The following is a 13,132-nucleotide window of genomic DNA, read 5'->3' on the forward strand; positions in this document are numbered from 1 at the left end:
AAGAGAAGGGAGAAGGGAGCCGGGACGGTTGGTGCGCTTGGGACCCGCCGGGGGCACCCTCTTTGTGGCTTCATCTCGGGTCCCTGCTGAACCTCGCGTGGCCCCCTTGCGTTTGAAGTTTTCTAGCTCGCTCTATAGGGTGCCATTCTGGCTGGCTGTGAGGTTGGGGAGAAAGGAGCAAAGTTATTTGGGGGAAATACTTTTGTTTTTCTTTATCCCCTCTCTTTTCGGCGATGTTACTTGACTATTTTGAACTAAAGTAGTTCAAATTGGGGGAAAATGGCCCAGGGACTGTTTTTCATCTTTCTGGTCCTCAGAGGCCTCTGGAATGTATGGGGAGTTGAGCGTGAGTGTGCCCGCGCGTGAGGGTGTGGAAGTGAAATGCTTTTACGAACGAAACCACCCTTAATGGTGGCCTGGAGTCAACCAGTGACTTTGGGGTGGGAAAGGAGACCAGGGTTTGTAAACAACTTATTTGGCTTTGCCCCGGAGTGTAGACACTTTTCAAGAAGGGCCTTGAGAAGGGCTCTGGGCCGCAAAACAGTTTTCCATTAATATTACCCTCTTGTGACTCAGGTGAACTGTGCGACTTGGGTCGTGAATTTCAATGTCGTCCCAATGCGTGAGTAGGTTGGGATGGTCAGGGGGTTCTGAGAAGCTCTTTCAGCCCATTTGGGAAACGTAAAGTAAAAATGGTGTGTTTTGTTTTCTTCCTTCTCTCGAGATTTTGACAGTTCCAGGCCTAGAATGCTGGTTTATTTGAAGGATCTTTATTTTCATAAAAGTTTAGTTAGCTAGTGACGATGTCCTCAATACTAGTTTAAGAAGCGTAGGAAAGTGAATGGTGAGCGCTTTGGGGAAACTAAGCGAAACTCAATAATTGCAAAAAGTACAGTAAAAACCTGTCGCATGGAGCAGAGCATATGGAGCTGTATTGATGCTGGGAATTGCCTAAACTGATTAAAATGTAGCAAGAGATGTAACCAGTGAGGGGTGTAAGGGGAAGCAAATAGCAGTGAAATATTTATGGTCTTGAAAACTGACTTATGTAATAGAGTGAAAATTCAAGTTTGACATCAATAATGCTGGTTTCATATTTCAGGACAAAATGGTTCCCTATCTATTGGCTGGAATATTAAAGCTCCTTTAATTTTTAAAGCTTTTTGCTTTAAAAACTTGCTATTTTATATAACTTTCAACCACTAACAGTTTCCAACTATTTAAAATGGAAATATTTCATGTTGTTGTTACTTTGCAAATTATTTCAGCTAACACTAAATATGATTGATGGTTTATGTAACTCATTACTTGACATAGCTCTTTAGTCCTTAAGATAAATATAAACCAAGAGAGAAAAAAGAACTATTAAAAATATAAATTCTACTTACTGAAAACAAATCTACTTTGACCAATCATTAATTTGGAAACATTCGATGTGCTTCTCACCCAGCCACTGCCTTGTGCCTTGAAATTACAAAGGGAGCTCATGGATATTACTTTGGTATTGTAATTACCCTGGATTTTTCTATCACTTGTTTTTAAGTAGGAGAAAACTAGGAACTTTATATTCACAGAAAAATCTTTGTAGATGGGTGTCTGATTATGAAATGATGCAAGATAGAAAATAAATGCCATTTTGTGGAATTTAACATAGATTTTAATTTCTTCCTATAAAAAAAATTTCTCCCCCATTTAGAAAACTCTATCTCTGGACTCTCTTATTTTAAAAGATAGAACTGAGCTTTTCAAAGATGGCTCCCTTTGCTTCCAGTCCAGGATGGAGATCGGAAGGAGCTCCTTAGGGCTCTGTCTTGTTTTGCATTGGTGACAGATTGGTGTTCAAGGCCAGTGAATGTGCCCATGGGATTTGATGTTCGGGGGCTTATGTTTCAGAGTCTTTCTTTATAAGGATGATTTGGGGCTTGTGCTCCCCTCGGTACCCATTGAAATTCCGCTGGAACCAGGCGCAACATGGCAAATGCTTTGCAGGTCCATCTTTAATGCGCTGAAACTTGAGTAGCTTATTTTGAAACCACGTTTGCATAATTTAATCTGAGCAACCATTTTTATGTAGTTATGAGGTGCCGTTTGCACCAGCCATCTTTGAGAAAATGTAGCGGGGAGACTGTCCTCAGCGGCAAAATGAGTTGTCCGCCTCTGGGTTTAGAGATTTTCATGAGCTAAAGCTTTGGATGAAGTTCTTTTCTAGTGAAACATATATTAAATATTATTAGGAATCACTAATTTTTCTAGTTGTTTCAGTCATTATGTAATGTGTAAGAGGAGAAGTTTTGATCTCTTTCAAAATGATGGACACATCAATCTTCATGTAGTATACATAGCGTTTAAGGATTACAAGAGTCTTTTTCACTTCTTAAGGTCTGCTATGCTGTTTTTTATTAGTAATGGCTTTCATTTGGGGTGAAGTCAATGACTTTGGTAAAAACACTGTAACGATCGTAATAAAAAAAACGATTCCTGTCCAGGTGCATTGTATTTGGTTTTAAGAGAACTGCCCGAATACCTAACGTAAGCAGCTAAACAGATACCACGGTGAATAATGAGACTGGTTTGGGTGTTTGTTTTACTAAAGTCAGTCTCAGTGCTTATGAAGATTGCATCTGCAGTGAATTTCTGCAAGGTGCTTTTCTAATCAGGAATATTCAGTTTTTTTATCATTGCATTCTTAGTTTCAGTTAAGGATTATATGTACCCATTGCATTCCTAGCTTTGGTTGAGGAATAACTGACCCTTAATTAAAATTAGCATACCTGTAAAGATTATCCACCAGATTATAGACATACATGACTAACATCTTGTACAATTTTTACTTGAAATATGTATACTCCAAATTGCCAGTCTGGAGGTATTATTGTAGATAATGTAAAACCTTTTATTGAGCTGTTTGGGCATCAGGAAATTAGAGCTTAGGAGGAGATTTGGGATGAGTTTAGAAAATTAGAATGGAGGATTTAAAAATTATATATTTTCCATGCTAGCAGAGGTAAGATTAAACATTGGTGTTTGTTGGTATTTTATAAGGATGTATCTCTTCAAACATTAATGATGTTTTACTTCCAAAATGATTTTACTTGAATTGTGTGCTTTAAAAGCAAATTTAACCCTAATCTATAGGAAATCACTTATTAATCTTGAGGAGCACCAGGTATTTACATTTCAGATTGCAAGTTTTAAAATATTTATTGAAATGGAAACAGAGTCATTCAATTCTGTGTGAAATGTTGAAGTCAGCTGTCAAGACAGGACTACAAAGTGTGCCAGTAATCATGCTGAAAATTAAGCACACACACCTTTTATGAAGTGAACCACATAAGTGATTTTCCTAAATTATTTGATTTGCAGGCAATGTATTCCTGATTCATTGATGGCATTAGATTGCATATTTGAGCACAGATGACTTATTTTTTTTCCTTTCCACATAATTTTTATAAGCAAATAAACAATTATAAAAATAGAAAAAGTTTTGGTTTAGCATTTGGTAGATAGTATCACCTGTGTGCTAGTGTTGTTTTTTTTTTTTTTTTTTTTTGAAGCCACAAAATCAACTATGAAATTCTACATAGCGTTAGATTGTTGCTGTCTGCAGAGCACTTCCCTGACACAAAATAGAAAATGTTACAAATAGCAACTCTGATTTCAGATAATTTTACAAACATCCTGCATTCAGAGGGATTTCCATATAACTATTAGGGGTGATGTCCACTCACCTTGATGGACATACTGACAATTACATCCAGAACCAGAGAGAAGGAATAAGAATTTGCTAAAAAGGGATATTACCTCACGCTCATATTTGGTCCTTTTCTGGAAAGAGGATAGAATTTCTAACATCTGTGCCAGTTTCTAACATCAGTTTGAGCCCCCTGCCTCTCCTTTCTAAGGGGAAATAGGAATACACTTGTAGAAGGAATTTTGAAAATTTTAAACACCATCTTAAACTGCACAAGCATTCTGCAGGGGAAAACATCTGAGAGGATTAAGTGTTTACTGAAATGGGAGGAGGGAGGGTGGGCTTTTTCTTAGTATTCTGAAAAATTTATTTGCTTCCCTTGAAGGCCTCTTTCATGTATTTTTTTTTAAAGAAATTTTGCTGGAGGGTTTGTTGCGATAAGTATTTTTAGATAGTGCATATAGCTTTCCAATTATGAGTTTTTCTCAAATTGCCCAAGAGATCAGTATTATGAAATGTAGTACATTATTCCCATTAGTCACAGTAAATGTCTCTATATATGGTGCACACAGAGCAGTTCTAACCCCAGTGCTACAGGAGGAAAAAAAAGAAAATTTTGATTTCCTCTTTTATTGTTCTGTCAACTTCCTATGCTGCCTCCTTCTAGCAGTTTATCAAATTGATAATTTAAAAAGTCAAAAGTTGTTCCTTGGCATGTGAATTCTGATCTGTTTAAGATTGTTTTTTTTGCCTATCCTGATAGTCACCAGGGGGGAAAAGTCCGCAACCAGGATTGGCTCACAGTGAAACGATCCCACATTATCCAGTTTCTCTCTCCCCTTGATTTATTTTTCTTGTGACTGTAGGTTCTTAACTTCAGTTTAAACTAATATTTCTTCCCTGCCCGACAGCCAGGTTTCAAGTAAACAAATGGAGATAGCTCAATTCACAGCTTTGGTAAACAAAAATATGCAAAGTCTAACCAAAGGACCGAACTTAAGATGCTCTAAACTAAACATGGAAATTAAGACTGGAAATAAATGAGGTAGAAGAGTTCGGAAGCAGGATCCCCTGTCTCTTCGTGAGCCCTGTTCCCCGGCCAGACAAAGGCTTGACTCAATCTTCCTGTACCACAAAATGCTACTTAATGGGATTTTAATTTCCGGCCACAGTAATGACTTAGTTTGGGATGACCTAATATTCTTTTGTATATTTTAACAGGGATAGTTGCTGTGAATCCATGGTGGGTGTGAAGGTCTGGTTGCATTGTTTTAGAACTGAGTGTTGAAAAGTTTTGCCAAAAGTAAGATGAATTCCAGAATTAAAGCAAGGAGGGTAAATTTGTAGGAAAGAGACCGTGGCTCTTCCTTTCCTGGTTAATGAACCTTCCCTGATCTTGGTAATACATGTTATCCTGCATGCTCATAGTGTTCATATCGCTCTTTCCCACCGGTGGGTAGATGGGGAAATCCTGCTTCTAATTAGGAAGGCACATTTTGAATCAGGAATGTGAGTTTGGTTTTTAATATCACACATAGGCTCAATGGGTGGTCGCTGTTTAAAATCCCACCCAACTGAGGAGTTGTACAAAGTTTCAGTCTTTGACAAGTTTGGGGACCAGTCATCATTGCCAGCTGTTTGAGGAGGAGGTGGAAGAGAAAGACCCTGCCTGCACCCTCCCCCAACTATTTTTGTTCCCGTGTTTCTGCTATGTTGCAACTATCCATCTAATACGCTAAGGTCTTTACAGTGGTGGGAGTTACAGTCGAATTAATCGATCCCCCTCTTTCCTACAACTCCTGCTGGATTTTATAAGTCAATCCCCTGATGGTTTACAAGGCCAGTTTTCCAACTTGCTGACAGCATATCTGTAGGGGAGATGGCACATGTAAACGCTATTGTACTTTATGGGCAAAAAGAGAGCAGCAAGGCAACTTGCTTGAGGACGTGTTAATCTGCAGCTCAGTTTGCAGAATAAATCTTCCCATGTGTTCAGAGACAGAAGACTGGGCGCCATGCATGTGTGTAGGGGGGTTATCACCCCATGGAGATGGTTTTCATGCCGCTTTTCTTGACTTTTATGTGGGATGTGCTTTAAGGATGCACCAGGGCCATCTGTGGCTGACTTTTTTTTTTTTTTTTTTTTTGCACCTGCTTTCTCTTGGTCACACTAATGACCTGTCAGCTCCCGGTTGTCACTTTTCTCTGTGTTCCAACCTGGAAAACTGCACTAGAGGCTTTTCTGGACACCTTTAATAATTCTCAGTTTTGCAACTTTCCTGTAGGCTCTTTCCCAAAAGGTGTTTTTGAGTTTTGTTAGACTAATCCTTAAACCTGACCTTCAGGGTTGGGAGAACACAAGGTATAAAATTATATTTTAAGCATGCTTTAATTTCTCTCTCTCCCTTTTTTTTGGGGGGGGGGGGTTAGGGGGAGGCTTATTATGAGTTCATGATTAAACAAAACAATTTAGGATCTGCCTGACATTATTGAGTATAAAATGAGTGTCTTCGCTTTAAATTAATTATTCAGTTTCTGGCAAGGAGGGTCAGAGAGGGAAAAACCCTGGACTGAGAGTGGGTGACCTGGACAAGCCAAATTAACCTTCTTAATCCAGCCTCTCCAGGGGTTGGAAATGATGGATGGTAACCTCTTCCAAAACTCAAATGAGGTGAGTGTTCAGGAGAATTGCTGAGTGATCATCAATGAAGAATGGCTTTCTTTGCATCCCTCCCCCTGTGACAGAGAATATGATTCTCGGCAGTTTAATTCCAGCCATGGGTGTAGGTACATGTTTGTGACATTGACCACCCATGAAAACAACCGCCAGAAGAAGAATTAAATACTTTCTCCAGGATTTGCAAAGAGTATTTGGATCGGGGACATGATTTAAAGTCAGAAGAGTAGATGATAATGTCAGTGAAAAGAGGCATTTGAAATGGTTTTCTAATCTTTATAATGGGAAGTATAAAACAATTATTTTGGAGTATTGCTCATTTTGCAATGTTAAAGTAAATCCTTGGGTTTATAAAAACAATACAGTGTTCAATTTAGCAGACAGATCCAGTGATTTTCATGTATCTGAATTGGATGAATTATGGGCAGGCGGGAATGTATTTGGCGAAATTAATCAACTTTAAAGGCAGAAATGTAAATGTACAAGCCACCAAGTGTGATAGGATCCTGGCTGAGCCTGAACTCCAAAAACAGTGGCGTTTGCTGACAAAAGTGGCACTTGCACTTGCCTAAAGTGGCCCTGAAAACTCTTTTCTGTCTTGCAGATATTGTGTTTATCCCAAAGCTGGGCCTCAGGTTTAATGTGGGCTCACTGAATCAAGAGACCAAAGGAATGTTTCCAGAGCTTCTGAAGGACAGGGGTGTCCCGGCCAGAGCTGTGTGCTCCCCAGCTAGCAGGGAATAGAGAAAAGTTATTTGACATTAAGATATTTTTTAAACCTTGCCTGAGAAGGGAAACTAGTTGTGTGATTAAATCTTGACATACAGACTTTAAGTAATGTACAGAAATGAGGACATAAATATGGAAGGATATTTATGGCAACATTGTCTAGAAGAGCAAAAAATTGGAAACCACCTAAATATTTCTCAGTTGGGAAAATAAACGGTGTCTGTACAATATCATGTACCAGTTAGCCACTAGAATGATTTTATTGATTCATATCAATAAAAGTTAACTTTTATTGATATGAAGAGAGGACCATATACTATTGTTAACTAAAAACAACTACACACAGAACGTATTCAAGGATTTTGTGTTCGTTTTTAAAAAAATGTGTATGAGTGTATGTGTTAGCACTTTCAAGCTTGGAAAAGTAGCTATAGAACAAATATAAAAATGTGGACCATGGTTCTAACTCTGGGTGGTGCAATGTAGTGGTTTGTCTTATTTTCTTCCATATATATATATATATATATATTTTTTTTTTTTTTTCATTGCATGTTATTGCAATCAGAAAAAAAATACTTCTATGTTTAAACAAAACAGAGTAGACATTTCACATTGGTACCGCACTGTCTTCAACATAGTGCTACCCTTTAGCATCTTGGAAGGCCTCTGAGAGCTGTTTTAGCCCACCCTCCTGGTTTTCTAAGTAAGGCAAATGAACATCAGAGAGGCCAGCTGAACTGTTTAAAGTCACACAGTGTTCAGGCTGAGACGAGCATCCCCAGCTTCTCATCTGTTATGTTTTCTGCTAGGCTCTCCTTTGTCTGCCTGGAAATGGAGGAGAGAGAAGTGAAGGCCATTTGTAAGTTAATCATTTATCTTCAGACTCTCATCTGCTCATGCGCCCTGCATGACTGAGAAGAGCACCCTTGGGTGTGTCATGTCCTCACTGTGCTGTGCTCCTGCCCCCACGTGGCAGGATCCCGGGTCTCTTCAGGGCATCTCATGCTCTGTCTTCCTGCCAAACAGAAGCTGAGCATCACATTTTCTCCTCGGCTCATCGTGGTTCAAGGTTACTTTATTCTGGGCCTTAATAGGGAAAAAGCCAAGATCTGCTTTCCTTTCATACACAGAAGCATCCTCTCGACACCCTTGAAACTATGGTGGAGATACGAACCTTTTAAAGTATAACCACATACCTAATATTTACATTAAAGGGAGTAAAACACATTTACTTCTCAGTCCCGAGCCAGCGACAGGAATGCCTGTTATTGTTTCTGTCACCCTGTCCGTCACTCACTCTGCTTTGAATGGGTTTCCACCAAGGGTGCAATTTTGACTGTATTATACCTTCCTTTTAGAGAGCGACACTTGCGTTCTTGTTTGCTCTTGGGCATTCTCTCTCCTATTTCTTCCCCTGAACTATTTGAAAGTGAGTTACATAATGATGTTGTTATATCGGAGGAAACTAGTCTCATTTAAATTTTAGCTAACAAACGCTAGATTTTTAACTTTTTCTGAATTTTCAGAACAAAGTCTGTCTTGACAGGAGTCTCACCCCCCATTCGGTTCCTCAGGGCCTTTATTCCAGAAATCTCTTTCTTTTACCTATCAGATGCATCCACCTCTTTGTGAAGACGTCAGAGATTGCAGCCAGTTGTCCCACAGCATGCACAGCGATCTGGAGTCTGTTGTTTCCTTATCCAGGTTCAGGGTGGCGCTTTGGCAGTGATGCACCACGGGTGATGTACATCTGAGTGTGATCCCTGGTTAACAGGGTAATCCCCTGCTCTCTCCATTGTAAAGGGACATTTTTCTCTGTGATTGTAAGTGGTCTGTGGGGTGGTACTCTGAAGCCTGTGGATATTCTGTTTCCCAACAAACTTTCTAGTGTTTTTTTTTTTTCTTTTAATTGGACCAAATTAAAAAAAAAACACTTCCAATGTAACATGTGGAACTAGAAAGATCGATAAATATCACCTTAGAATAGATGAATTTGGATTTATAGTTTAAATTGAACAGCCTTGCAAATATGTTTGCATTCTACCCGCCTGTAGATATTAGCTTGAGTCTCTAGATTTTTCCATTTCTGACTTGAAGAGGCTCAACTGATGGGCCAGCCACTTCCCACTTAGCTCCTGTAGGAAGCTGCAGAGCTGTTTTAATGTCCGTACAGGGTGACTGTAAATCCCTTTTAATGGCAGGAAGTGGTGCTAGTGTATTTTTTAGTAGCTCATGAGATTTTGGGGGCATCTTCTTGAAGCAGTGTTGGGTTTCCTTGTAGAAATCTTTTATCTCCCTTTTCAAGAGCACTATATGAACCTGACTTTAAAAATGACTGATGACCTGCCCCTGGCGGCCTCAACCAGCAAGTCCGGGAGCCGGTCGGTGAGTAGCAGTTTATTCATGCTTTTTAGATTTAAGTTACACATCTATTTTTGCCTGTTCCCCTTTGGTATTCTTATTTTCATACACAAAATGTGACCGAGTTGGGAAAGTGGTGTGGAGTGGCAAAAGGAATCAGGAGCAGGTTCCTGCTGCTCTGTGCTCTAGATTCAGCTTTGCCTCTACCAACCGGGAGCCTCGGTGTTCTTATCTGCAAAAGGGAACCATAGTAAATAGCAACTAACCTTTTGCTGAGTGCTTCCTGTGTGCCAGCTCCCATTCTAAGCACTCTACGTGTGTTTAATCTAACTTGGCGATTTAATCCAACAATAATCTATGAAGTGCTGTTATTCTTCCCATTTTACAGATGAGGAAACGGAGCCCCAACTCTACAAGGACTCAGAAAAGCTAAGAAAATAGTATTTATTAAAAAAACTGGTGGAGCTGGGCTAGGAATGGAGATTGTTATGTAAATTCATTTCTATGTAAATATCTTTCCTTAAGAGAATTTATAGAAAATCTATCATGAAGAAAAGACAGGAAAAAATAGTTAAAACAAATTTGAAGTAGGTCAAGTTTAATTTGAGACAAACTAAGCAATCCAATGAAAATTTTTTTCCTCTTTTCTTCTTTTTAGCTTTAAGTGTGCCTTTTAGTTTAAAGTGAAATCCATATCCCAATTTAAATTCCATGAGCAAATCCGACTCTGGCATTTGATTCACGGTCTTACTTTGCTTGTTATGCATGTTAGGCCAGACCTGAATTTGATGCTCACAGAGAGTATATAAACACTTATAATCCTCTCAGCATGTGCTAAAATAATAACAGATATGATTGTTTGATTTGCAAAGTGAGCATCTGCCAAGTTCTACCAGATCATTTTTGAACCAATTCAGAAAACCAGGATTCAGCAATGATTAAAGTGTCTCAGGGTCCTATTAATAGCAAGAGGCATTCCTGCGTTGAAACCTGGTCACCCAGAGCTCTGTCACTCTCCGCCCCGGCAAGCTTCTTGAGCTGCCTTTGCAGGCATCGTTACAGGTGCTCTTTTGCTTGAAGAAACCGTGGTATGTAAAAGCCACACGGAAGAGAATCAATGAATTAGGAAAAGATTGATTGCTTTTGATCTGCAGAAGGGTTTACAGTAAGAGCCAGTGAAACAGTGAGTTCCTCAATGTGTTGTAAGTAGCAAACATTCTGTGACTCAGAGACGCAGTAATAATTTACAAACTTTTAATTTTTTCAGTTATTACAGAGATATAATTGAAGTTCACCAAACTGCACGTCATCAAACAATTAAGATAATAAACATTTTTTCTACCATCCTCAAAGTTTCTTCATGCTCTTTGTCCTTCCCTCCTCTCCTTGACCATTACTTTCTGTCATTACAGATTAGTTTGTATTTTCTGGAATTTTATAAAAATGAATCAAAACAGGGCTGGGGATGTGGCTCAAGCGGTAGTGCGCTCGCCTGGCATGCGTGTGGCCCGGGTTCGATCCTCAGCATCACATACAAACAAAGATGTTGTGTCCGCTGATAACTAAAAAGTAAATATTAAAATTCTCTCTCTCTCTCCCTCTCTCTTTAAAAAAAAATGAATCAAAACATATACTTTTTGGGGGTGGGGGGAAGCGGGCTTCTTTCAATCAGCATAATAATTTTGGGGAGGATTTTTTTTGTTTGTTTAAAGAGAGAGAGAGAAGAGAGGAGAGAGAATTTTTTAATATTTATTTTTCAGTTTTCGGTGGACACAACATCTTTATTTTATTTTTATGTGGTGCTGAGGATTGAACCCAGTGCCCTGTGCATGCCAGGCGAGCGCATTACAGCTTGAGCCACATCCCCAGCCCCTTGGGGAGGATTTTTTTACAAAATTGTGATTAAAAATACATATAACCTTTCTGTGTTAGTCCATTTTCTGTTGCTATAACAAAATACCCAAGACTGGTTACTTTATAAAGAAAAGAGGTTTATTTAGCTAACAGGTCTGGAGGCTGAAAGGCCAAGATCTGGAGGCCTCTTTGGTTTGGCTTCTGGTGAGGGCTGCCTTGGCTATGTCACCACAGGGCAGACAAGTAGAAAGGGAAAAACCTGCATACAGAAGATGGCAAATGTGTGAGGTGACCTCAGTTTATAGCAACTTGTTCTTGGGAGAATGGACTAAAGTCCTAGGGGAACTATATTAGTCTCTTTTGAGTGCAGCAATCTTAATAACCTAATGACCTTTCACTAAGCCCCATCTCTTAAAGCTCCATCAGCACAACAGAGTCACACTACCACACTGAAGACCAAGCTTCTAGCACATGAATCCTAGGAGGACAAACCACATTGGAACTGTAGCAATAACGTCTACCTTTTAGTATTTTGAAGTGTGTGATCTAGTGATGTCAAGTACGTTCACAATGCTAGGCCACCATCACCACCACCTAGTTCAGTACGTTTTACCACCCCAAAAGGAAAACCCATACTTATTAATTGGTTACTTCCCATCTTCTCCCCAGCTCCTGAAAACATCTAATTTACTTCTGTCTCTGTGAGCTTGCCTATTCTGGGTATTTCAGATAAGTGGGATCACACAACAAGTGGCCTTTTTTGTCTGACATCTTCTGCTTAGTGGTGTGTATCTGTACGTGATTCCTCTTTATTGCTGAATAATATTCTGTTGATTGGTAGCAGTTTGTTTATCCATTCACCCATTAGTAGACATTTGGGTTGTTTCCACCTTTGACTATTGTGAATTGTGCTGCTGTGAACATTTGTGTGTAAGTTTTTATTTAAACATCTGTGTTTAGTTCTTTTGAGACTCTGTCTTGGAGGGGAGCTGGTGGGTTATAGGTAACTCTGTTTAATTTATTGAGGAAGCTTCTAACTGCCTTCCAAAGCTCTGTGCCATTTTATATTTTCTCCAGCAGTGAATGAAGATTCTATTTTCTCTACATCCCTGCTAACGCTTGTTTTATTATTATTATTATTATTATTATTGCCACCCTAGTGGGCATGAAGTGGTATCTTGTGGTTTTATTTCACCAGTGATTAATGACATTGAGTTTCTTTTCATGTTCTTGTTGCCCATTTGTGTATTTTCTTCGGAGAAATGTTTATTCAAGTCTGTCATCCATTTTTAAACTGAGTTGTTTGCATTTTTGTTGTGGAATTGTCAGAGTTCTTTATAAATTCTCAATTCCAGCCCCTTACCAGATATATGGCTTGCAAATATTTTTTTCCCATTCTGTAAATTTTCTTTTTGCACAATGATTTTGAAGCTACCTGTGTTGTTGCTTACATCAGAAGTCTGGGCCTGCCACGCTATGCCTGTGATTCCGGCTCCTCAGGAGGGTGAGGTGGGAGAATCGCAAGTTTGAGCACAGCCTGGGCAACTTAGTAAGACCCTAAAAAATAAAATAAAAAATAAAAATAAAAAAGGGCTGGGGCTCACAACAGACACTTCAGATATACAGAAGATAATCAAAAATTATTTTGAATCCTTATACTCCAATAAATTAGAAGATAGTGAAGGCATCGATAAATTTCTTAAGTCATATGATCTGCCCAGATTGAGTCAGGAGGATATAGACAACCTAAACAGACCAATATCAATTGAGGAAATAGAAGAAACCATCAAAAGACTACCAACTAAGAAAAGCCCAGGACC

The 13,132-nt window shown here is 39.1% G+C and overlaps 1 protein-coding gene across 3 annotated transcripts in view; it reads left to right on the forward strand.

The window, feature by feature from the left end:
* The window catches only part of Rbm20 (RNA binding motif protein 20), a 185,159-nt gene that overhangs the window by 723 nt on the left and 171,304 nt on the right, over positions 1-13,132 (forward strand). Inside the window, exon 1 of one of the 3 annotated variants that reach the window (XM_048807322.1) lies at positions 5-622. The exons of 1 other annotated variant lie outside the window; for it this stretch is intronic. Coding sequence is in view for 1 of the 2 variants with exons in the window: in XM_048807319.1 (XP_048663276.1) it covers positions 9,436-9,482 (47 nt within the window). In the remaining variant the exon portion in view is untranslated. Of the gene's footprint in view, positions 1-4; positions 623-7,634; positions 9,483-13,132 lie in introns of those variants that run through there. One more of the 3 variants, XM_048807319.1, reaches the window with a different exon arrangement.

Source organism: Marmota marmota, unplaced genomic scaffold (genome assembly GCF_001458135.2).
Source record: "Marmota marmota marmota unplaced genomic scaffold, marMar, whole genome shotgun sequence".
Classification (NCBI taxonomy): Eukaryota; Metazoa; Chordata; class Mammalia; order Rodentia; family Sciuridae; genus Marmota; species Marmota marmota.